This window comes from Danio rerio, chromosome 25, assembly GCF_049306965.1.
Source record: "Danio rerio strain Tuebingen ecotype United States chromosome 25, GRCz12tu, whole genome shotgun sequence".
Classification (NCBI taxonomy): domain Eukaryota; kingdom Metazoa; phylum Chordata; class Actinopteri; order Cypriniformes; family Danionidae; genus Danio; species Danio rerio.
Window position 1 is genome coordinate 34,935,001 of NC_133200.1, and position 22,500 is coordinate 34,957,500.

Here is a 22,500-nt window from a genome sequence, read left to right on the forward strand (position 1 = left end):
AATCTCTCGCGCTTGACGTGCGTGCTGCGTCTGGTGTGAATGCAGCTTAATGTGTGTTATTTATATAAACTGATACAACACTAAATAAAAATGAATAAACCTCTGAATGCATGCTCATTAAAGTAATCTTGAAAAATACAGACTATAATAGACAACTGAATTTTATTAGTTACTAATTCACATCTATTTGTTGTTATTAATTACATTTTATTTTTAAACGATTAAATCACCTGAGATTAATAATATGGTTTTGTGGTTTTCAATACATTGATGTTAGTAAAAAACTGACAGACTATGGGCCCTATCATACACCCGGCGCAATGTGGCGCAAGGCACGACGTAATTGTTATTTGCTAGTTTCAGCTCAGTGCAAGAGTCGTTTTGACGTTTGCACCATGCTGTTTAAACAGCAAATGCATTTGCGCTCATATGTGCTCCCAAAGGCATTTTGGTCTAAAAAAGCAGGTGTGTTTTGGCGCTTTGCTATTTTGAGAAACTATAATAGTCTGTTCTTTAGACCAGAACAAAGCCGGTCTATTGTCCGGCGCAAAGTGCGCCTTGCTTATCTATATCTTTACATATGAAAAATAATTAGAATATTAAGGATATATATAGGATATAATAAGGATAAATATATAGGATATAAATATAAATGATTAAAATATTACAAAACATATTATTTTCCAGCCTACATAAATATGAAAAATCACTGCCTTTATGCCTTCATCTCGGCAGGCTTTTTCAGTTCTTTCAATTTGCTTTTGTATAATGTTGTTATTATTATTAGCAGTATTATTTATTATATGCATATTTATATTTGTTTTATTAAAAACAAGCTTAGATTTGTCCACCTGTCAGGTTTCAGACCATATGGGGCACAGCATGCGTTTTAGGATATAACTCAGTTGTTTGACCACTCTTTGTTATTATTGTTCATTTATTTGTTTACTGGAAATTAAAACTGAATTTAGAAATAGTTTTGAAACAAATATTTGCGCTTAACAAACTAAATTAATTATGTATAGGCTAATTGATGTCTGTGCGTACAAGGTTTCCCTATCCACGAGAGTGAAAGTGAAAGTAAATTATGAGATGCCTTATCTCTCATTCTCGCGCTGTAGATGCTCTGTTTAACTGTTGTCTTGCTAGTGAAATGCTCAGTTTTTCCACTTACACTTTCTTTACGTCATGTAAATAGCAAATGTGCCATGGCGCGACGCAACTGATGAGATGGAATGGGAGATGAGACTCTGATTGGTTTATTTTCAAAACACACCTATAACTCATTAAGAAAATAAACTCAACCCTTTAGATAAAAGAGGACTTTTCCATCCTTAAATTAGGAAGTGGATTCTGGCAAGCCCTAAAAGCGTTTGTGCCCTGCGCTTTGCGCATGGACCGTCAAAATAGAGCCCTAGGTCAGATTAATATGAAAATGTTTGCTTTAAATTAATTCACTTACTGTAAGTGCTGTAATGAGCAACCACTGCCAATACAACAATCTGAATATTCTTTAAAAAAACTATTAATTTAACTAATAAGTTTAACTAATAGATAATTATTTACAGTATTTTTGAATGTCCACGGTATCAATATTGTCCATTATCAAGATATATTTAACATCGGCATATGTCTAATATTCAGATGATGTTTATGCGTTTTAACTGCTCTAATTGACGTTGGCAGGACTCATTGATCGATCTGTCTTTGTGTCAGGTGGAGCAGTGCACTCCTGCGAAGAGAAGCCGTGTTGACTGTGATTCAGACAGTAATCTGATCACATCCACTCCGACCGGTGGAAACCTGCCCAGCAGAGCAAACCCCAAAACCCGCAGGAAAGGCCCTGTCAATGGAGGTAAGAGATGCTGAGCAGGGCCTCAGACTAACATTAATACATTTGGTGTCACCACACAAGTGATATTACATGTTTTGTATTTTAAAAATGCACTTTTGAGTTTTAAATGAGTAGTTTGAATTTGTATGTAGATTTGATTATTATTATTATTATTATTATTATTATTATTATTAAAAAAACAGTGTATGTGAAATTGGGACAACTTAAATATTCTCTGTTCTTATTAAAATGAACCATTGGTGTTCCACTGAATCATACAATAATAACACACATAGCACACTATGCCTTTAAATACTAAGGAAAAAACTAGTGTACGTTTTATATAAATTAGTTTAGGTTTGATGTTTATAATAAATACTGTTTATTTTGAATGTCACTAGTTTCAGTTTGAAAGTACTATTTTTAATATTTTATTAACAAAACAGCAATACACTACCTGACAAAAGTCTTTTCGTCGATCCCAGTTGTAAGAGCAACAAATAATAACTTGACTTCTACTGCTTCCCAATTCTAACAAATACTGCAGAAGAACTTTTGGAACCAGCATGGATCTAAGATTCTTACAAAAATCAGTCAAGTTTGGTGAAGGAAAAATCATGGTTTGGGGGTTACATTCAGTATGGGGTGTGCAAGAGATCTGTAGAGTTGATGGCAACATCAGCAGCCTGAGGTATCAAGACATTTGTGCTGCGCATTACATTATAAACCACAGGAGAGGGCAAATTTTTCAGCAGAATAGGGCTCCTCCTCATACATCAGCCTCCACATCAAAGCCCCTGATGGTCAAGGTGCTCCCGGATTGGCCAGCCCAGTCACCAGACATGAACATTATTGAGCATGTCTGGGGTAAGATGGAAGCATTGAAGATGAATTAAAAAAATCTTGATGAACTCTGGGAGTCCTGCAGGAACGCTTTCTCTGCCATTCCAGATGACTTTATTAATCAGTGATTTGAGTCAGTGCAGAGATGTATGGATGCAGTCCTCCAAGCTCATGATGGAGTCAGACACAATATTCATTCTGTTTCCACTGCAGCATGACTTTATATTTTATACTGGACATCATTTCTGTTAAGTGACAAGACTTCTGTCTAAACAAAGTCAGATCTTACTGTCCTAGTTAAATAAAAAATCAAGGCATGATCATATTTTATTTTGGTAAAATAAGCGTAATCTAGAGGCCTTTGCCTTTCATATAAGACACTTCTGATACCAAATGATCAACTAGAAGTCAACTTATTTTGTGTTGTTCCTGAAACGTGGATAGACGACAAGACTTTTGTCAGGTAGTGTATGTAGTTTCTTTCATTTCTTACTGGTTCTGCTAAAAAAAAAAAAAAATTCTATATATATATATATATATATATATATATATATGTATGTTTTTTTTTAGTTATTGTGTTTTTATGTTATATTCTAATAAATACGCTCATCACAGTTTAGACACCTGGATTAATTTCCCTCTTCCGTATACAAAGTAAGTAAAACACAAGCAATAATTCAAGAATAAAATAAACAAATTATAAGCAATATCTCAGATAAACACAATAACACAAATATGCACATTAAACTAACTGTAGTTTTTGAGTAATACATTTTTCGGTGTTGTAGTTGTTTCTTAAACTTCAGGATCAAATGTAAATTGAGATCTAGTTGATTCAAAATGTAAGGATTTCATGTTGATGATTCTTTTTTTTTAAGCTGCAAAAGACAACATGTGAATTAGGATGTTGAATTTAAAGCTCCTGTGAAATTAAAATAAATGTTTATTGATGTCAGTTTCAGTATGTTAGTTTTAAGCATATCTATAAGCTAGTGGGCTCCAAAACGATCACACAATCCGTGCTTTGAAGAAATAAACCTGTTATTAACATCCAAAGCTTGCAGTTCATCACCTCATCATATGTTTGGCAGAACACTCAAGCAGCGCAACACATTTAAAACCCCTGAGTGTGTCAGCAGATTCATAAACGGTGTACCAGCCTTTTCAAACTTATTATGAAGAACAAACAATAACTTTGTTTCTGGTATACCAGGGCCTTTAGTGTTGCTACTATAAATGCTTGCTAAATGTTGGTGATTTGCATATTGAAATGCTTTGTGACTTTTATTGTTGTGCAATGTTTTTTTTTTTCTGATTCAATCATTTAGTTACATTCTAGCCCTGTAATCAGGCTACTGTACGTTTCAGAGACCTGGTTGTAATTTAGCTGTGTCATGAAGACTGTCTGTTTTCTTGGTGTTTTAACATTTTCATGCTCTTTTGCTCAGATACCATGACAGGTCAGAATAAACCAGTAAAGCCCAATGGGAAGCTGGAGGTGCAGGCGGAGACTCCGAGCAGTCCGCCTCGCACCACTCTCCTGGGCACCATCTTCTCTCCTGTTTTTAGCTTCTTCTCGCCCGCCAACAAAAACGGTAAGCACCCGTGATCTCACTTGTCAGCTGATGAATGTTTTGTATGTGGCTAAGAGACACCAAGATATTTATGACCTAGTCATTAAGATCTTAGTTCCATCCAAGTTATTTATCAAATGTTGAGAATTGAACAATCATGTTTATTTTAAATATACATTTTATTTATTTATATATTTCAGGGTGTCCCTCTGTCACACTCTGTTTGGGCCCAAATGACCTCAGAATTTCAGAGTTTGATATTCCCTTTGACGTCTTTATTAAATTATCTTCAAATCTGACGTTTTATAGAGTCTCTTTTAAAGCAAAACCAATTCCATTTTAAATGATCTGAACTCGAGGATGAATAACAGCTGGAGCATTGACTGGGAATGCTGTTTATCGTTAGTCTAAAAGAGGACCATAAAACCAGATCAAGACTATCAGAGAATTCACAGAAGCATATATAAGAAGCAGTATTTTTAAATCAAACTTCAGTGTTTCTCAGCTTAATCGTTCTTGCAGAATCTTCATCACCGTCATGTCCAGCTGCTGCATTTAAACCGGTGCCACCTGCTGCAAACTGAACCAAAACAATGCATTTATTAATGAAATTGCAGCATTTTTAATTGTGTGGGCTGTTTTTAATCGCCCTGTCCCCGTCCTCCAGCTACGGCAGGCTCCGATTCCCCAGGCCAGGCGGTGGAAGCTGAGGAGATCGTGAAGCAGCTTGACATGGAGCAGCTTGAAGAAACCCCGACCAGCACTACCACAGACGGCCGAGACCTGACCTTTGACCCTGCACTAAACCCCAGACCGCTGCCTCACATAGACACAACAGTAGAGGAAGGAGAGATCGTCACAGAGGCGGATATGCCACCTCTGACTGGTGAGTTTCTGGGATGTAACAATGTGTATAAACAGTTAAAGTCAGAATTATTCGCCTTGCCTTTGAATTTTCTTTTTCTTTTTTAAATATTTCCCAAATGATGTTTAACGGAGTAAGGAAATTTTCACAGCATGTCTGATAATATTTTTTCTTCTTGAGAAATTCTTATTTGTTTTATTTTGGCTAGAATAAAAGCAGTTTTTAATTTTTTTAAAAACATTTTAGGGTCAAAATTATTAGCACCTTTAAGCTATATAGTTGTTTGATAGTCTACAGAACAAACCATCATTATACAATAACTTGCCTAATTACCCTAACCTGCCCAGTTAACCTAATTAACCTAGTTAAACCATTAAATGTACTTTAATCTGTATAGAAGTGTCTTGAAAAATATCTAGTCAAATATTATTTACTGTCATCATGGCAAACATAAAAAAAAAAATCAGTTATTAGAAATGAGCTATTAAAACTACTATGATCAGAAATGTAGAAGAAATCTTCTCTCCGTTAAACAGAAATTGGGGACAAAATAAACGGGGGGCTAATAATTCTGACTTCAACTATATATATCACAAAATAGCACAATTTCTGTAAATCAGATCAATTATTATTTAAATTACTTTAGCCACGTATAAGAACTATATCTATTTTGTATTTTGAAGTATATATACTCAGGAAATTACTCATTTATATGTGATTGTATTTTTTTAAGCAATCCTTTTATTGAGATGTAACAAAAATGTGACAATATAATACATATTTACATTTTTGTTTTCAAACTAAAAGAAAAGCAACATTTACAGAACAATAAAAAAATAAAAGGAAAAAAACGAGGAGAAAGAAGGAGGGGTACAGGTTGTTTTAATTGGTAATAGATTATTCTTAATAGTGTTTGGTTTTTGAGTACAAAAATGTTTGATTCCCAATGTTGTAATATAAAAAAAGTAGCTAAAATATGAAGCGCTTTTCTAAAACTGCTTTTCTACACGTCTGACAAAAATGAAAAAAATATTGCTAAATAAAATGCTTAATGTAAACATTGTACTTTCAAGATGTCTGCTTATCTCAATATAGAAAGAGAAAGGCTGATTTATACTTCTGCGTCAAGTGCATGTGTATGCTGCGGCGCAGCCTTCGCGTGGTCACAGACCCCTCGCTGTGGCTGATGCTGACGGGCACCTCTCAAAAAACTACACGTCATAATGACATGCAGCTCAAGCTCTGAGATTGTTTGGATTGGTAGCTGTGACGAGCCTGATGGAGCGAGTGTTTACAAGTGTCGGGTCTTGTGCAGGAGCTCCAAATTGAAACTTGTTTTGTGTTTACTTTAGTAAAGTTGTTGCATTTCCACTGGTTCCCGCCTCTGAATGAGCGGGGTTTTTGCTCCTTGTACATTAAGTGAGCGTTCAGGAAAAGTGTAATTGCAGAGCATGCAGAAGTATAAATGCACGACTACGCACAGGGCAGGTGCCGTGTGTCACGATGATCACTCCACGCACAAGTGTAAACCAGCCTTAACTTAATGCACAGCCCTTGTAACAATTCATCTTACAAAGGAGCTTGAAATTAACATTCAGTCATTTAGCAGACGCTTTTGTTACAAAAGCAACGTACAATTGGGGAGGCATTCAGCGATCAAGAATAGTCAGCGCACAGTTTGTAAGAGTGTTTCTACAGGTGTTTTGTCAGGCCCACTCACCTGTGAAGCACACTTTATGTTTGATCTAGAGCTATGTCGTGATTGTAGGCCAGTGTCTGGTGCAAGTGTTGGTTAAAATGAAGAGTGTGTTTACTACAGGTGGTTTGTCAAGCCACTCACCTGTGTGATGCAGCACAAGGGAAAGTTTCACATGTTACATTTGTGAATCTGAGTGTGTTGGACTTGTAGTTTTCAATTGTGTTGCACCCTGTATATTAATGCATAAAGATGTCTATCCTCTCTCTTTGTCAGCTGTAGGATCCAACAGCAATTACCCAGATGTCCCTCCATCACCTCCTGCAGAGGGGACTTATGAAGAGGACTGGGAAGTTTTTGATCCGTGAGTCAAATTTCAACTTGAATTTGTCAGTAAATGAAGCCACATATTCACATGCTCACATGTGTCTGTCTTCCAGTTATTTCTTTATCAAACACGTGCCACCGCTGACTGAAGAGCAGCTCACCCGTAAACCTGCGCTGCCTCTGAAAACCAGGAGCACGCCCGAGTTCTCCCTTGTTCTCGATCTAGTGAGTCTGTAATCATTTGTTTACACATTAATAACAAACAGTCTACATACACAAAGCAAACTCCCTGAAATGAACTCTAATGTTGGGAACTGAAATGTTTATAAATTCTCCAACCAGTTGGAATCAAATTTTTCACTCTAGGATGATATACAAGCTTTTAATACGATTGTGTTGGCTTTAATTCTGTGAGAAGCTTATTTTATTCAGTTCATACTTTTGAAGTGATTTTTAACACTTAATCCAAATAGGCCTGTCACAGCAGCAGAGCGCGTTAGTTGTGCGCTTCGCTTACACACTGCTTAATAGCAGACAGGATGTAGAGCTATACGCAAATATCTTTACAAATGAAAAATAATTAAAATATTGAGGATATATAGGATATAAGGGGATATCATATTAATATAAAGGATTAAAATTTTAAAAAACATTATTTTCTAGCCTACATTAATATAAAAACCATACTTTCATGCCTTCTTCATCTCGGGAGGCTTTTTCAGTTTATTCGTAACAATTTGCTTTTGAATAATGTTATTATTATTATTATTAGCAGTATTATTTATTATATGCATATTTATATTTGTTTTATTAAAAACAAGCTTAGATTTGTCCACCTGTCAGGTTTCAGACCATATGGGGCACAGCATGTGTATTTGGATAGAACTCAGTTGTTTGAGCACACTTTGTTATTATTGTTTATTTGTTTGCTGGAAATTAGAACTGAATTTAGAAATAGTTTTGAAACAAATATTTGCGCTTAACAAACTAAGTTAATTGTGCATAGGTTTATGGATGTCTGTGCGTACAACACGTTTCCTTATCCATGAGAGAGAAAGTGAAAGTAAATAATGAGGCTTATCTCTCATTCTCGCGCTGCAGATGCTCTGTTTAACTATTGTCTTGCTTGTGAAATGCTCAGTTTTTCCACTTACAAAGTCCGCCATGTAAATGGCAAATGCGCTTATGGCGCGACACAACTGACTCAAAATGGGATATGAGACTCATATGAGACAAGATGGGATTGGTTTATTCTCAAAACACACCTATAACTAATTAAGAAAATAAGCTCAACCCTGTTAGACCATGTGCCATGGCGCAAAGCAGATTTTTCCGTCCTTAAATTAGCAAAAGTGGATTCTGACACGCCCTTATTACTTTGCACTTTGCGCATAGATCGTTAAAATAGAGCCAATACACTTTACTTTCAGAAGGCCGCCCAGGTATATTAACAGAATTTTAACAGTATTCATGTGTCACTACTAAGTATATTTGGTGGCAACACATGAATAATGCTATTATTATCATCCCTTTGCACTTTTTTTTGGATCCACCCAAGTAAGCCAAAAACTCGAGATTGATTAACCAGTGGAAAATCTTCTCTCGCTCTGCACGTTTCCTACTGCTGGTTCTGTGTGTGCGCGAGACTTGTCACCACTCGCATAGTCAATCCCACGTGCTCTACAGACCCACAGAGATGCATAATTGTGGAAAATTCATCTGGCCGTGGTTCCTGAATCTCCAGAAAAAATGTGATTCGACTTTTGCTTTCACTTTCTAAAGTTGCCGTTATTTGTATGTGTTTTTACATTACCTTTTCGAAGCTAAATGTGCAGGAACAGCCGCCAGAGAAACATTAAAGGATTAATTATTCAATAAAGTACTCTGATAAACTTTACTATATATTCGGAGAGAACAAAATATACTGGCTGCTAAATATTTGTGCACTATTAGAAAGGGTTAATCAACTAATTTGCCTTTTTTAAATCTTTAATTCTAGTAATTACTATAATTTTTAGCAAGATTGCTTATTTTTTTATTTTTCTATGTAATTTATTCCTCATTTGCTGTATATTTTATTAATTTAATGATGTTAATATATTACATATTTTACAGCATATCTAAAATGCTTCGGCAGTAATGTAAATATCATACCAATAAAGCAACTTTAGAGAGAGAGAGAGAGAGAGAGAGAGAGAAGCCTTTACCTGTCAATGAGTGCACATGACTCCCAAATAGCATTAAAGTAAGAGAAATAGTGGATTTCTTTAATTTCAACAGCCTTTTTTAAAATAAATTTAACCCATTGATAAGAAAATGTGTATAACAGTGTCATAATAAAAATATAGTTAAAACCCCATTGTTTTCTTGTTTATTTGCATGTAGTTGACTTCATGTGCTTTGGTTAAAAGGTGCGTTTCAATCCGGCCACCACCGCGAGTATATTTCAAACCTGTGGGAAGCACTAAAATTTATTATAGATGCTTTAAGGCCAGGGGTCGACAACCTTTTTTTTTTTTTTTTTTTTTTTTTTTTTTTTTTAGCAAAGAGCCATTAAAAAAAAAAAAAATCAAATGCATTTTTTAAAGAGCCATTGTGTTTGTATAACAAAACCTTTATATAACTTTTATATATTTGTATAAGAACTCAAAAATAAACATGACGCATCACAATACATGAAGTTAAACCACATGACCACATTAGCGCATTAGTTAAAAGTCCTTTTATTGTAAACTGAGTTCTTATACATTTTGCTGTAGAAAATACAATAAAAGGGGAATTGTAATTGTATTTACAACAGGAAACTGATTTCTAGTGACAGCTATAATTTTTTAAACTTTAAAATATTATTGAAAAAGCCGGAAAGCCACATATTTTTGGTCAAAGAGCCCCATGTGGCTCCTGAGCCATAGGTTCCCTACCTCTGTTTTAAGGTTGTAAAACCCCTCACTACACACTTTATACACTTCTACATTTTTACACTCTTCTCTCGTTTAAACACTCCTGTAACTTCTGCCTTCCTTCAGCATGTCCAGAAGTCCAACTTTTTGTGCGATGGTTAGCAAATTCCCCTGTCTTTTGGGTGTTATCGTCAGTTTCTTTGACTGTGCAGAATTTTTCGTGGATATTATGGAGAGAAAACTTGCAAACGTACAGTACAGCACTTCAGAGTCACACTGCTAGCGATTGAAGATTTATGTTAATTTGGCAAGCTGAACGCAATCTGTACTACACAGGTGACATGACACAGAGGAGGTTGATTGACAATGGTCACAATGCAGTGCGCTGTAAAAAAAAAAAAAGCATGTCAAATTGTCTAAAAAAAAAAAAAAAAAAACTGGTGAAACTGCGAGGCCACGAAAGGTGAGCCACATTATGGTGAGCGACTTCTGTATATTGAATTATCACACATGAACATTACCTCAATATATTTGGTAATGCAATATACATAAAAAAAACAATGTCAGCAACATTTTAGCTGATTGTGCAACCTCTGTCATTTCATCCGACAACACTATATCTCTGTATTGATGCCCACCGCATATGCGTCTACCTTATCTTGGTTATTTATCTTAGCTGTTTAATGGAAGCTTATTTTGATCTCTGTTGTTTTTAATCCCAGGATGAGACTTTGGTTCACTGCAGCCTCAATGAACTGGAGGACGCAGCCTTGACCTTCCCTGTTCTTTTTCAAGATGTCATTTACCAGGTACAGAACCAAGCGTCAATATCAGTGTTTCTGTGCTGTTTCCACTCTGGGTTTCTCTGTAACACCGATTCGTTTTCTACCTAAAGGTTTACGTCCGGTTACGGCCATTCTTTAGAGAATTCCTGGAACGCATGTCTCAGATCTATGAGGTATGTGATGTGTTTTCGGAGCTGTTTACTTTTAGTTTGACGTTATTAATGAAATCTTTAAATAGGCATTTGATTGTGCTGTTAATTAACATGTTTTAAAAGTTGACTATTAAATATGTGAAGTTATCTAACAAAAAAAAGCATTCAATTCATCAAACCATTAATGAAAATCACCTTTGTTTATCCATAGATTATTCTGTTTACTGCTTCCAAGAAGGTGTATGCTGACAAACTGCTGAACATCCTGGACCCTAAAAAACAGTTGGTTAGGTTAGTCGTTATAATTTGTTACAACTGTGTCTAAAGTGCATGTTCAGTTTTCAATATGAAAATAAAAACGTTTAAATAAAAACCGCTAAATTTCGCTATCTGTAATCCACAGTAATAACTCCCCTATAGCAGTCCCACAACATACTTTCACATCTGACACTCAATCACACTTGAATACCCTGTCAGAAAAGTCTAGTGGCTGGGAATTACCTTTTTATATCGTTATATTAACCTGATATATGCCTTCAGTGATTTCCTGAAGATAAATACCAAAAAATAACGCAACAGTGTGCGCCAACAACAATGTCATATGAAGTAACAGATCTCAATGACATGTGCAGGTGCTGCAGTGCTGTCCCATTTTTTAGGGGTACATTTTGAAGCCCTTCCCCTTCACACTCCGTTTCAAGGGCTGAGGGTACAAAAATAGAATTAGGATTGGGCTTAAATTACTAACAGGTTAAGTAAAGAATGGTGAATATGTAGACTAATATAGTGCACATGTTTCATTATATTTAGGAATCTTTTGCCACATTCCAACCTATGGTACATAAACAAGTAATATGTTTGCATAATCTCCACCTGCACTTTAAATGCAAACTTTCTAAAAGGATTGTTTCATTACCAACACAGAATGGATGCAAAAAGACCTATAAAAACCGACTTGGCCAGTTGACCAATCAGAGCAGAGTTAGCTTTTACAGTTTTACAGACCCTACAGGCTTTAATTGAAGTCTTTACTTAATGATTCTAATATAAAATTCTAATAAAACCACTTTGAACAGCTGCGTGGCAACATGCATAAGCATAGTCGTAAATTTTTTTTTTTTTTTTTATAACCACACTTGATCAAAACAGTCTGCAGAAACTTAGTGACCATTAGTGACCATCTCTTCCTCATTGGCATAAACAGCCCTGAGTGAGAAGCAGTTGTCCGCCATTAGTTTGTGCTTAGTACCTGCCAGCGATTTAAGAGGCATTGTAAATGACGTTTTCATTTTTTAAAAAAAGATAACATTATTCCTGTTTTTGAACCTGCCACTATGCTGACACACAGGCATTTGTAGCTCCGCCCTCTTTTGAAAAGCGCACAATCTCATTTGAATTTAAAGCGACAGCCACCAAAAGAGCACAATTAGGATCAAAGCCTAAAAGCGGCAGCTTCAAAGAGTTTTAAAACATTATATGGGGATTATTTTGACCTGAAACTTCACACACGCACTCTAGTGACATCAGAGACTTATTTTACATCTTGTGAAAAACGACATGATAGGTCCTCTTTATACATATTCTGAGAAAACTCATTGTCTTGATTTTAGATGCCTTTACAGGGTTCAACGCTAAGGATTTTTTCTACTGGCCCGATCAGACAAGTGGTTAAGACTTTTCCTTGCCCTGCCAATATTTTCACTGTCCCTACCAAAAAAAATGTTAATATCTATTTCTTAGCCACAAATTAAAACACAGAAAAATGTGTCAATGTTTGTAAATCTAGAATTTAAATATTTAAAAAATGTTAATAAATGTACAATGAGCAAGATTCAAAGTGTTTTGCAAACAAAAGCAGCAAAATGTGCAGGCATTTTAGTGCAAAACAAAAGATGGCTTGCCTGCCAAACTGACGTCAAACTGTACAAAACATCACTGTACAAAACATGGACAAGTAGTCACAGGCAAATTAAACTTTAGTGACACGGCATCAGTGGCCCAATCGGGCCAGTAACAATCCTGTCTACTGTCCCGAGCATCTTACACGCTGGCCCCGGGCCATCGGGCAGTCCTTATTGTTGAGCCCTGCTTTAAATCTATTGTAGGGGGCTTAAAGCAGTGTTTAGGACACTTTTTAATAACATGGTTTCTTTAATTGTGAAAATTTAAGCTGAATATGTCTCTTTCTGGTGACGTCTCAGGCACAGATTGTTTCGTGAGCACTGCGTGTGTGTTCAAGGGAACTACATTAAGGACCTGAACATCCTCGGTCGAGATCTTTCCAAGACTGTCATCATCGATAACTCCCCGCAGGCTTTTGCCTACCAGGTTTGTGGACATTCTGCTCTGCTGTTGTGCTGGTGGCGGGTTATTAGTATGTAAAGCTCAGGATGTGCTTTTCTCGTTGCAGCTTTCCAATGGGATCCCCATTGAGAGTTGGTTCGTGGACAAGAATGACAATGAGCTCCTAAAGCTGGTGCCGTTTTTGGAGAAGCTGGTGGAACTGGTACGTGCGTCTTGTCTTTTGTGTGTGCTGCTTTTTAAAGGGGAATAATGCGGGGTTTTGTTTATTTTTTCATACAGTAGTCAGGGCTTGGAAGTGGATTTAATTTAAAGTCAGTACAATTTGTCCTAAGATAAGAGTAGACCTGTCAATATATCAACGTACCGTGCAAAACTTGGAGAGGACCTCAATCATTTTTGCTGTCGCAATATATATTTACAAATTCACAAATAACGTTAAAGCCACTTTACAATGACGTTTACATTCTTTGCATGTTCTAGTATCTTAACTACATATTTATAGGCTGTATTAGCAAAAAAGATGATATTTTTAGGGTAATGGTGTCATTAAATATGATGCCAGACATTCAAAGCTTAATTTTAATATCTCAATAATAGCTTTGAATGTAAATATGTTGTGACAGTATGGCGTTTTATATGAGAACGGTCAGAATGAGCAGTATGGTAATTCTAATAGTTACAGAATTCTAGTTCCACTGTTAATATATCCTACTCTCATGTCTGCGTTAACACCATACACAGAATGAAGCGAGTGCGTTGATGCCCATTCTGACCAATCACAGATGTTTCTGTTGAGCTCCTGAGCACACAGGCATTCAGCTCATGCTGATATGCTCTCTCATTGGCTGCAGCTCGTCACTACATCTGACCACACGTGGGGTTGAGTCGGCCGACTGCTCCGGAATATTTAGCATGCTGAATGTTGGATTTCCGTCTGCGAGGTGTCGGCGACGCGTCAGCGAGCCTCGTTGATGCGTTGTTCAGTAGTTCACACATAAAGAGCGGCAAGCGCCGTGCAACTGCAGATTTCTTCCCGATCACAGCCCGATCTGTCGGCGAGCTCGTTAACTTTCAAATCGGGCTCAAATCAGGCTTAAAATCCTCTAGTGCAGTGGTTCTCAAACTGGTACGTGTACCGCTAGTGGTACGCAGGCTTCCTTCTAGTGGTACGCGGAGGAATGAAATATGTCATGTACATGCTACACACATTTCAAAATTTATCAAAAATGATGTATATAATGTGCCATATATGACATTTAGCCTATATTTCTGAGGTAATCTGCCACGTTTTTTAACTTTGCAGAGTTGTAGCTGCTTTACTGGGCCTACTACGCTACTCGATTTCAATACTGCTTATTTTGGTGGTACTTGAAATGACAATTTTTTCTGAGGTGGTACTTGATGAAAAAACGTTTGAGAACCACTGCTCTAGTGTGAACCAGGCATTAGGTATAATAGGACATTTACCATCAAATTATATAATCCTAATAACCTTAAGAATAATAAGTATTCTAAAGTGTTTATGGCTATTTACATTATTATATTGGTATATAGTGATTCTAAAACCAGTGGCATAAAATGATCTCAAAATGACAATAATGTAGCTAATCGAAACAATTGCTGTGACAATATATCACACGACAAAAAATCCTTCTCGTCTCAGGCCTAGACAAGAGTGGGTGTTTTAGGACAACTTTGATGGAAGGTTTTGATCCACTTAAAATGTGGACTAGTGTACTATAAATACTTTTTGTTCTATTGTAGTTCATGTATTCAAGTATAATAGTTTTTTTTGTTTTTTAAATCAAGCATTTTGTTTAGTTGTTTTAGGGATTTGTTTTTAAAACTCCAACCACACCATAATAAGTTTTTTGAAATAGTTTCCCTCTTTATTTATAGCAAACTTTTTTTGTGTAGATGATAAAAATTATTAACTATAATGGTTATAATTTATTATAAGTGTGAAGACTTAACCTTTAATATGTGACGTTTAAAAAAAAAAAAACTAATTTGAAATAAAAAAAAAAAGTATTTATGATGGTCTAAAATTTTGTAATAATAATGGATTACATTATTGTTAATAATTTTGTCAATAAAAAAACATTTTCTCCCGATACAATAAGTTATTACATGTGTTAATTGCGGTGTCAGAATTTACGATTATTAAATAGAAATGTTATATAAGTATGGCTATAATGTTCTCGAGCAAAAACATATTTTTAGTTTTTTATATATTTATATTAAAATAAATAGACACATATTTATATATATATATATATATATATATATATATATATATATATATATATATATATAATATTAACACAAAAAATCTTATTTAAATTAAATATTCATTTATTAGTTATTTTTAATTGTATTTTTATTATTAAAGTGTTCTGCCATGAAAATAGCATTGGTTGCTGACATGGCATTAAATAAAAAAGACATTACATTCAATCATCTGTGTCTAGTCTAAACTGTATGATGTGGGTTTAGAAAAAAAGACTACACTGTTTTTAATAATTCATTTATTGTATTCCAGAACGAGGATGTTCGTCCATACATCAGAGAGCGATTTCGCCTGCATGACCTTTTACCCCCGGACTGAAGGTGGAAGCAAAACGAACACTTCTTGCCAACCTGACTGTTTTCAAGCAGTGGGGAAATTCACACCAAGGGGAGGGGAAAGGAGAACTTGCCACAAACTCTTTGCCATACGGATTTAAACTGCAGACTTGCCCACATAGGGCGTCTTTTATTCGGGACGGGAGGGGAGGGGAGGGGGGGTGTGTAGACAGATGTTTTAAAACAAATGACTCGATGTATGCATACGTTTTCTATACACAAAAACACACACACACACACACACACGTTTATGGATCCGACAGCGAGGATCATTTTTTGATTGGTCGCCAGTCTCGGAGTGAAGTTTATGCCTGATGGGGACTTTAATCGTAAAGCGCTTTTGTGCAGAAGTGGACTTTCGTCACTCCTTTTGGTGCTCAAAGGGACCCTCTGCCCTTCCAGGCCACTTCAGCAAGAATAGAAATCTATAAAACACGGATATATACATTCAACTACGTGTGTATATGTGTATATATAACATTTGTACATATATATTTTTTCCTGTCAAGTTTGTAAAACACAACTTGCCCTTTGGTTTTAATCCATTATGCATTCCTCCTTCGTTTTCGTTTCATAGATGAGCTGGCTTTTTATTCATTATCACTTTTTTTACTCTAGATTTTTCTGTATATTTAATGGCCTATCCGTTTCGCTTTCGCTCTCTTATTCGCAATGACGTGTAATCGAATATCCGGTCATCATATTTGTAAATCCCGACTCTTTGATTCTCCATCTATAGTTGTGGCTTTCAGTTACTGACCGCTTCCTATCATTTATCCATGTCAGTCCTTAAAACTTGGGGAGTTTTAACTACTTCTTTTTTTTTATATACACGTATAGCTGAAATGTAAAATACTGTATGTGCTTTAAATTGCTTTTCTGTGAAGAAGAAGAAGAAAAAATGATGCTTTGTCTCTCTTTCTCTCTCTGAAATGTCCGGTAATTGTAGCACCAGCACATGCATTAGCTTAAATCACTGCATATCTGCAATATTCTGTGTTTATTTTACAGTTTTTTTTTTTTGTTATCCACCCCCGTTTCTGCTTGGAGAAATGTTTTAGGATTTATCATGTACAGCTCTGCCTACCTCTGAAGGGTAGACCTTCCGTTTCATTCAGTGTTACCCCCAATGTTTATTTTATTTTTACTTCCATGGACATTAATACATGATTTTAATGTACCATATTGAATCGAATGGGTTTTTCTTTGTCGTTTGGGATGAAAGCGTCACTCGTGGCCTTGATTTATTATCATTTTATTTGTAATGTTCTCATGGGTATATCATTTCGAAGGAAATAAGACTCCATTTTGAGGCTGAGTTGTATCTAATACACGTTTTTCAATCTTTTTAAGACTATTTTAGCCCGTCTCTGGGAGCTTTTTTATTTTTTTGTCAATTCAAGTATATGTTCTCCAAGAATGGCAGCTGCTTTTTTTATTTGGAAGTATTAATGTGCTGTCCATTGAATGTGGATCCATTTTAGATTTTGAAAATGAATGTTTTGATTGGATGGTCGTGTGTTTGGATGCAAATGTCTGTGAATGACGAGGCCTGTGTTTTAAAAAATAGCTGTAAATGCAATGAATGTATTTCAGTGGAGCTTTTTTGCAGCACAAGTGGAGCAACAAGAAAACTTTTCCTAAAATCTTTTCAGATTATGTGTAATTTCGTATGTGTGTTTTCATGAAATGTTTTTTTTTTAATATAAATTCATTCATAAATAATTACTTAAGGGTGCAGTAGGTGATCTGCCAAAATGCTAACGCAGGGGACTGCATCCCAAAATGTTAAAAGAGCCATATTGGACCAAAAAAACAAAAAACAAATATGTCTGGAGCCGCAAAAAATGTAAAGCCTTATATAAGCCTTATAATAAAGGAAACACATGCTGTATGTATCTATATTAGCTATATTAGCCTACTATAAAAATGAACAAGTTGGCTACAAATACATAATGAGCCTTCATGATTAAATAGCCACTGATATCAGGTGGTTGGTGTTTACTTCGTTGTCATTTAAACACTTCAGCACAGCCTCTGGTCTTTCAGTGGTGTTACTTTGATCATTTCTTCTTGCGGTCCATCAGATTTCACATACCTGCATAAAAGCGCATTGAATATCGGTCACATCACAGGCAATTGAGTATGCTGGCATTGAATTAATGTCCTTGGTTTGCTGATCGGTGATGTTACCTGCCATTTTAATAGCCCTTTCCTTCACTGTCTTAGCGGAGAGAGGTATATCTTTAATTTTTTGTATTATCTTGGTTTTGTTTATGAAGTCTACAAATAGGTGTTCTAATATGTTGATGAATGACTCCTTCATGTAGTCACCATCTGTGAACGGTTTTCCATGCTTTATTATCTCACGGTTTGTTTACAACAGCCACCTGCCTGGCATCCCGCCCTGCTGATAGAAACCTGTGTCGCAGGCTATGACGCTAATCTTCGTTGACAGAAATGTTGAAATTAAATATTAATTCTACACACTTTTACAGCATTTGAAAACGTTAAAAATGTTTGTCCTCCTATGGAAATCATATAAAAACAAAAATATATACTAACCTTCCCCATCTTTTTGAACATTTTTGAAAACGCTCCAGGGAGCCACAAGGGCAGCGCTAAAGAGCCACATGCGGCCCTAGAGCCGCGGGTTGCTGACCCCTGTGCTAACGGTTAGAATAATATGCTTTGAAACAGTCTTTCCCTTGCCGTCCAAAGCCGCCACTTCTGGAACACAAATGCACGCACATTAGAGTAGACAGTTCAAAAAATCCCCTAGATCATGTCATTTACCAGTTAGAAAACTTAATAGTACTTTATAATACTACAATTCCCAATGAAAAACTCTTATGTCTAGCACGTTTTCAGTTGTGTAGCAAGCAAAACTTCTCATGATGAGCAGTATTTCAATATCTCACATGCTTTGTCCTAAAGCCACTACTGTATGCTTAGTGTTTGGCTGGCGGGGTGCACGAATTACACTTATTACTGAGCGCAGCATGGTGAACGATATAGGGAGCGCGTCACAGGCTGACGTTGATCAAAAATGACCCAATGTGAATATAAAACCAACTACACCTCAGTAAAGCAGGCTGGCGGAATAGGGTTAATGCTGAAGCATGCTGATAGGACTTTTAATTTGCCAGTAACCTGGGTTAACCGCTTCCGGTGAACTGAATGCTATTGCAAAAACGGCTCGTTTAAGGTCTGTTTTCTTTATAAATTAGCGATCTCCACTGGCTGAGTGATATCCGATATAAAGTGGGTCTCAGATTGTACAAGAAGCACTGCATTAAATTACATTTTCCCTGCCATGTCTTTATAATATGAGCATTTAATTTACCACAGTGTATTCAATGGAGCTTCTGTGCTCCTCTGCCCATTATAATAGGCGTGTGCGAGTAAGCGGCTTTTTGTCTCGTTTTACGCTTGAGCAATTAAATGAATGCCAAAGTCTATTTAACTGATTGTATTTGAATTTCATTACAACATCGATGTTGTAAAAGGAACCGTATAAAATGAAAAAAACTCACAATAACAGGTCACCGGAAGTTATCAGTATGCGAACAACACTAGCTCAGCATATATTATAATAGCGCTATTTACTGATGTTTTGTTAAACTAAATAAAATCTGCATTGTTGATGCTGTAAAAGGACCCTATGAATCTGAAAATAGTCACATCAATCTTTCAGTGGCTAAACAACACTTCTGTGCATATAACCCATTCAGAACAACACAATCTACATCAGCTTTGCATCACTAGACTAACTCCGATGTTGATTCAGGGTTTTAATTCAGCATTTGATTTTACCGCGACTGTCTCTTTTGCACGTGTGCATGCGTGAACGGGTGCGCAGTTGTTCAAATCTACATTTGCTGACAGAGCGTTTGTGCTACTTATCAGAATTAGGGGAATTGTTGGCCCGACAATATTTAATTGGATGAACATTGTTTTTGTGTTATGCCTTACCCAGAATATAAAAATACATATAAATACATTCAGATCGTTTACTTTAATCATTACTACTGGGATGTGAAGAGACTTTCAACTAGCACAAAAAAAATAAACATAAAAATGGAGACAATCACCTACTGCACCTTTAATTACTAAAAAGTTGGGGTTACTTGTTTAAATAAGGTGAACAAACTTGTTCAAAAGTTAACCACTTAATTTTATTAGAGAGAACAGCTGTTATATTCTACAAAGATTGAAGTCCTTTCTAAAACATTCAAAGCACACTTTTAAGAAATCTACCAATAAAACTTGATCAAAAGGAGTGGTATTTATACAGTACAAAGTTCATGTATGGTGTGGTGTGTACTCTTTACACTTTTAGGTATTATTTATCAGTTCTACTTGAACTCAGGGTGTGAATTACAGGGGAGTTCTAATTAATGCTTGATCCCCCTGAAAGACATTCAAATGTATGGGGGTGTGGATTAATAATTAATATTTCAGATTTTTTTGGATGATGAAAGCATTTTAAAAAAGCACTTCATGTCTAACGCACCAACGATATATGGGGGGGTCTGCCCTTTAATAGTTGAGAAATTGATTGCTATGATCTGTATATTTAACTAGTGGTGGGAAAAATACTGAAAAATCACACAAATACCAATATTTGCCTAAAAATGTAGTGCAAGTAGAGTAAAAGTAACTGTTGTAAATATTAAAGTATGAGTAAAAAGTAAACATTTCAGAAGTACTCATGAGTAGTGAGTATTACGCTGTACAAAGCTGATACATTTACATGTAATTTGTGGATGTGTGTAAACGTAACATTCTGTAGTGCATTTAGTTATTGTCCAGAAGGCACACAACATCATGAGATGTTAATATTATGTTAGATTTAGGTTGTGATGCGAGGTGACCAAAATTCAATGTCTAGCCAGCGTCTAAGGATTTAGGTTGTGTTAGAAAGTGACCAAAATCCAATGTCGAGCCAACATCTTAAACTAAAGTCATATTGATGTCAAATACTGACATTTATTCGTCAGCTATGGCAACCAAAATCCAACGTCTGATAGACGTCATAATGGTAACGTACACACAATGTTAAGCTATAACATCATTAGACATTAATATTTGGTTGATACTTTAGTTTTTATTATACACTGGCTCGCACATGGAAGTTAAACAGTAAAATAAAAGATACATGCAGTCTTTCATGGTCATGCATTAATAGGTGCAGGAAAGCAAACCTGTCACTGTTTATTTAATATCACAAAGGTCATTGAGTATTATGAAAGCCCATTCTCGCTTTATTAAAAATTAAATTGTTAGAATTCTGATTTATTAAGTCAGAATAACGAGTAAGTCACAATTCTGATTTAGAAAGTTGCAATTCTGAGTTATTAAGTCAGAATAGCGGTGTAAGTCAGAATTCCGAGTTAAGTCAGAAATCTGAGTTTTAAAGTCGCAATTACGAGTTAAGTCAGAACTGCGAGTTATAAAGTCAGAATTGTGAGCTAAGTCAGAATTCCAAAGTTACGTCAGAATTGCAAGTTATTAAGTCAGAATTCCAAGTTATTAAGTTGCAATTCCGAGTTAGGTCAGAATTGCGAGTTATAAAGTCAGTATTATGAGTTATAAAGTTGCAATTTCGAGTTAAGTCAGAATTATGAGTTATAAAATCAGTATTATGAGTTATAAAGTCACAATTCCAAGTTAAGTCAGAATGGCGAGTTATAAAGTCAGAATTGCAAATTATTAAGTCAGAATTCCAAGTTATAAAGTTGCAATTCAGAGTTAAGTCAGAATTGCAAGCTATAAAGTCGGAATTCGGAGTTATTAAGTTAGAATTGCAAGTTATTAAAGAGTTTCTTGTTATCGTGACTAATCACAACATAAAGCTTATGTGACTTTTTTATTGTAACTCAGATTTGTGACTTTATAACTCATAATTCTGACTTTATAATTTTTTTTTTTTTTTACATTTTATATATGTATTTATTTTTATTCGGTAGTGGAAGCGGGCTTCCATAGTGAACCACTTAATATCTCTTAAAACACTGAAAACGTAATAACAAGTTAATTAATCAATTGTAACTGAATTAAATATATAAATTTGGTTCACTGAGGTATTACTGATACCTAACATAACCAAAAACTTGACCCTCCGGATCCTCAATGTATAATTTGCACTGTTTGTAATCGCATGTGCTGATGGCAGTGCTGTGTTTTTAACATAACAGTTTTATGTTATACGTGTTTATATGCAATAATAATACTCATATCTTTAAGAGAATTGGATGAAGGGCTGTGTAGATCATAATATCTGCTAATTCAGAATAGACAGTCGTCAGGTTTTTTACTTTATTTTAATTGCCTATTATTTTTCTTTTCTTCTTGTTATAACGTACTGATGATGAAAAGTATGTGCAAATATGTATTTCTCTTGTTATATACGTTCATCGTGGTGTTCATGTGCAGCAAATAAAAGCATCTGCGCAGGTGTGAATTCTAGTAATCCGCCACAGTGTACCGTTAGTCCTCCAGTCCTGCTGGCGGCGTCCCTCTCTGTCCTGTTCTCCTCACCATCCGCCAGATCTCCGTGTAAAAGAAGAGGTGGCCTGTTTAATTTCTCGCC

General features: G+C 35.6%; 2 protein-coding genes and 1 long non-coding RNA gene across 4 annotated transcripts in view; 2 read left to right on the top strand and 1 right to left on the bottom strand.

Moving 5' to 3' along the window:
* Positions 1 to 16,807, top strand: part of ctdspl2a (CTD (carboxy-terminal domain, RNA polymerase II, polypeptide A) small phosphatase like 2a) — a 23,226-nt gene extending 6,419 nt beyond the window's left edge. Inside the window, exons 3-13 of the mRNA NM_001077544.1 lie at positions 1,717 to 1,855; positions 4,126 to 4,272; positions 4,919 to 5,137; positions 7,089 to 7,176; positions 7,253 to 7,364; positions 10,762 to 10,848; positions 10,935 to 10,997; positions 11,188 to 11,267; positions 13,178 to 13,304; positions 13,387 to 13,482; positions 15,823 to 16,807. Coding sequence (NP_001071012.1) covers positions 1,717 to 1,855; positions 4,126 to 4,272; positions 4,919 to 5,137; positions 7,089 to 7,176; positions 7,253 to 7,364; positions 10,762 to 10,848; positions 10,935 to 10,997; positions 11,188 to 11,267; positions 13,178 to 13,304; positions 13,387 to 13,482; positions 15,823 to 15,888 — 1,224 coding nt within the window. The 3' untranslated portion in view covers positions 15,889 to 16,807. The remainder of the gene's footprint in view (positions 1 to 1,716; positions 1,856 to 4,125; positions 4,273 to 4,918; positions 5,138 to 7,088; positions 7,177 to 7,252; positions 7,365 to 10,761; positions 10,849 to 10,934; positions 10,998 to 11,187; positions 11,268 to 13,177; positions 13,305 to 13,386; positions 13,483 to 15,822) is intronic.
* A 1,663-nt stretch (positions 16,808 to 18,470) lies between these two features.
* The window catches only part of LOC141381018 (uncharacterized), a 9,644-nt gene continuing 5,614 nt past the window's right edge, over positions 18,471 to 22,500 (bottom strand). The window contains exons 2-3 of the long non-coding RNA XR_012400512.1: positions 22,396 to 22,500; positions 18,471 to 18,635 (exon numbers count right to left, since the gene is read on the bottom strand). The exon at positions 22,396 to 22,500 is cut by the window's right edge and continues 171 nt beyond it. This is a non-coding gene — a long non-coding RNA (uncharacterized lncRNA). The remainder of the gene's footprint in view (positions 18,636 to 22,395) is intronic.
* scaper (S-phase cyclin A-associated protein in the ER) overlaps positions 22,457 to 22,500 on the top strand; it is a 219,691-nt gene continuing 219,647 nt past the window's right edge. For both annotated transcript variants that reach the window (XM_005163154.6, XM_005163155.6), the window contains exon 1: positions 22,457 to 22,500. This exon is cut by the window's right edge and continues 223 nt beyond it. The gene's annotated coding sequence lies outside the window, so the exon portion shown is untranslated.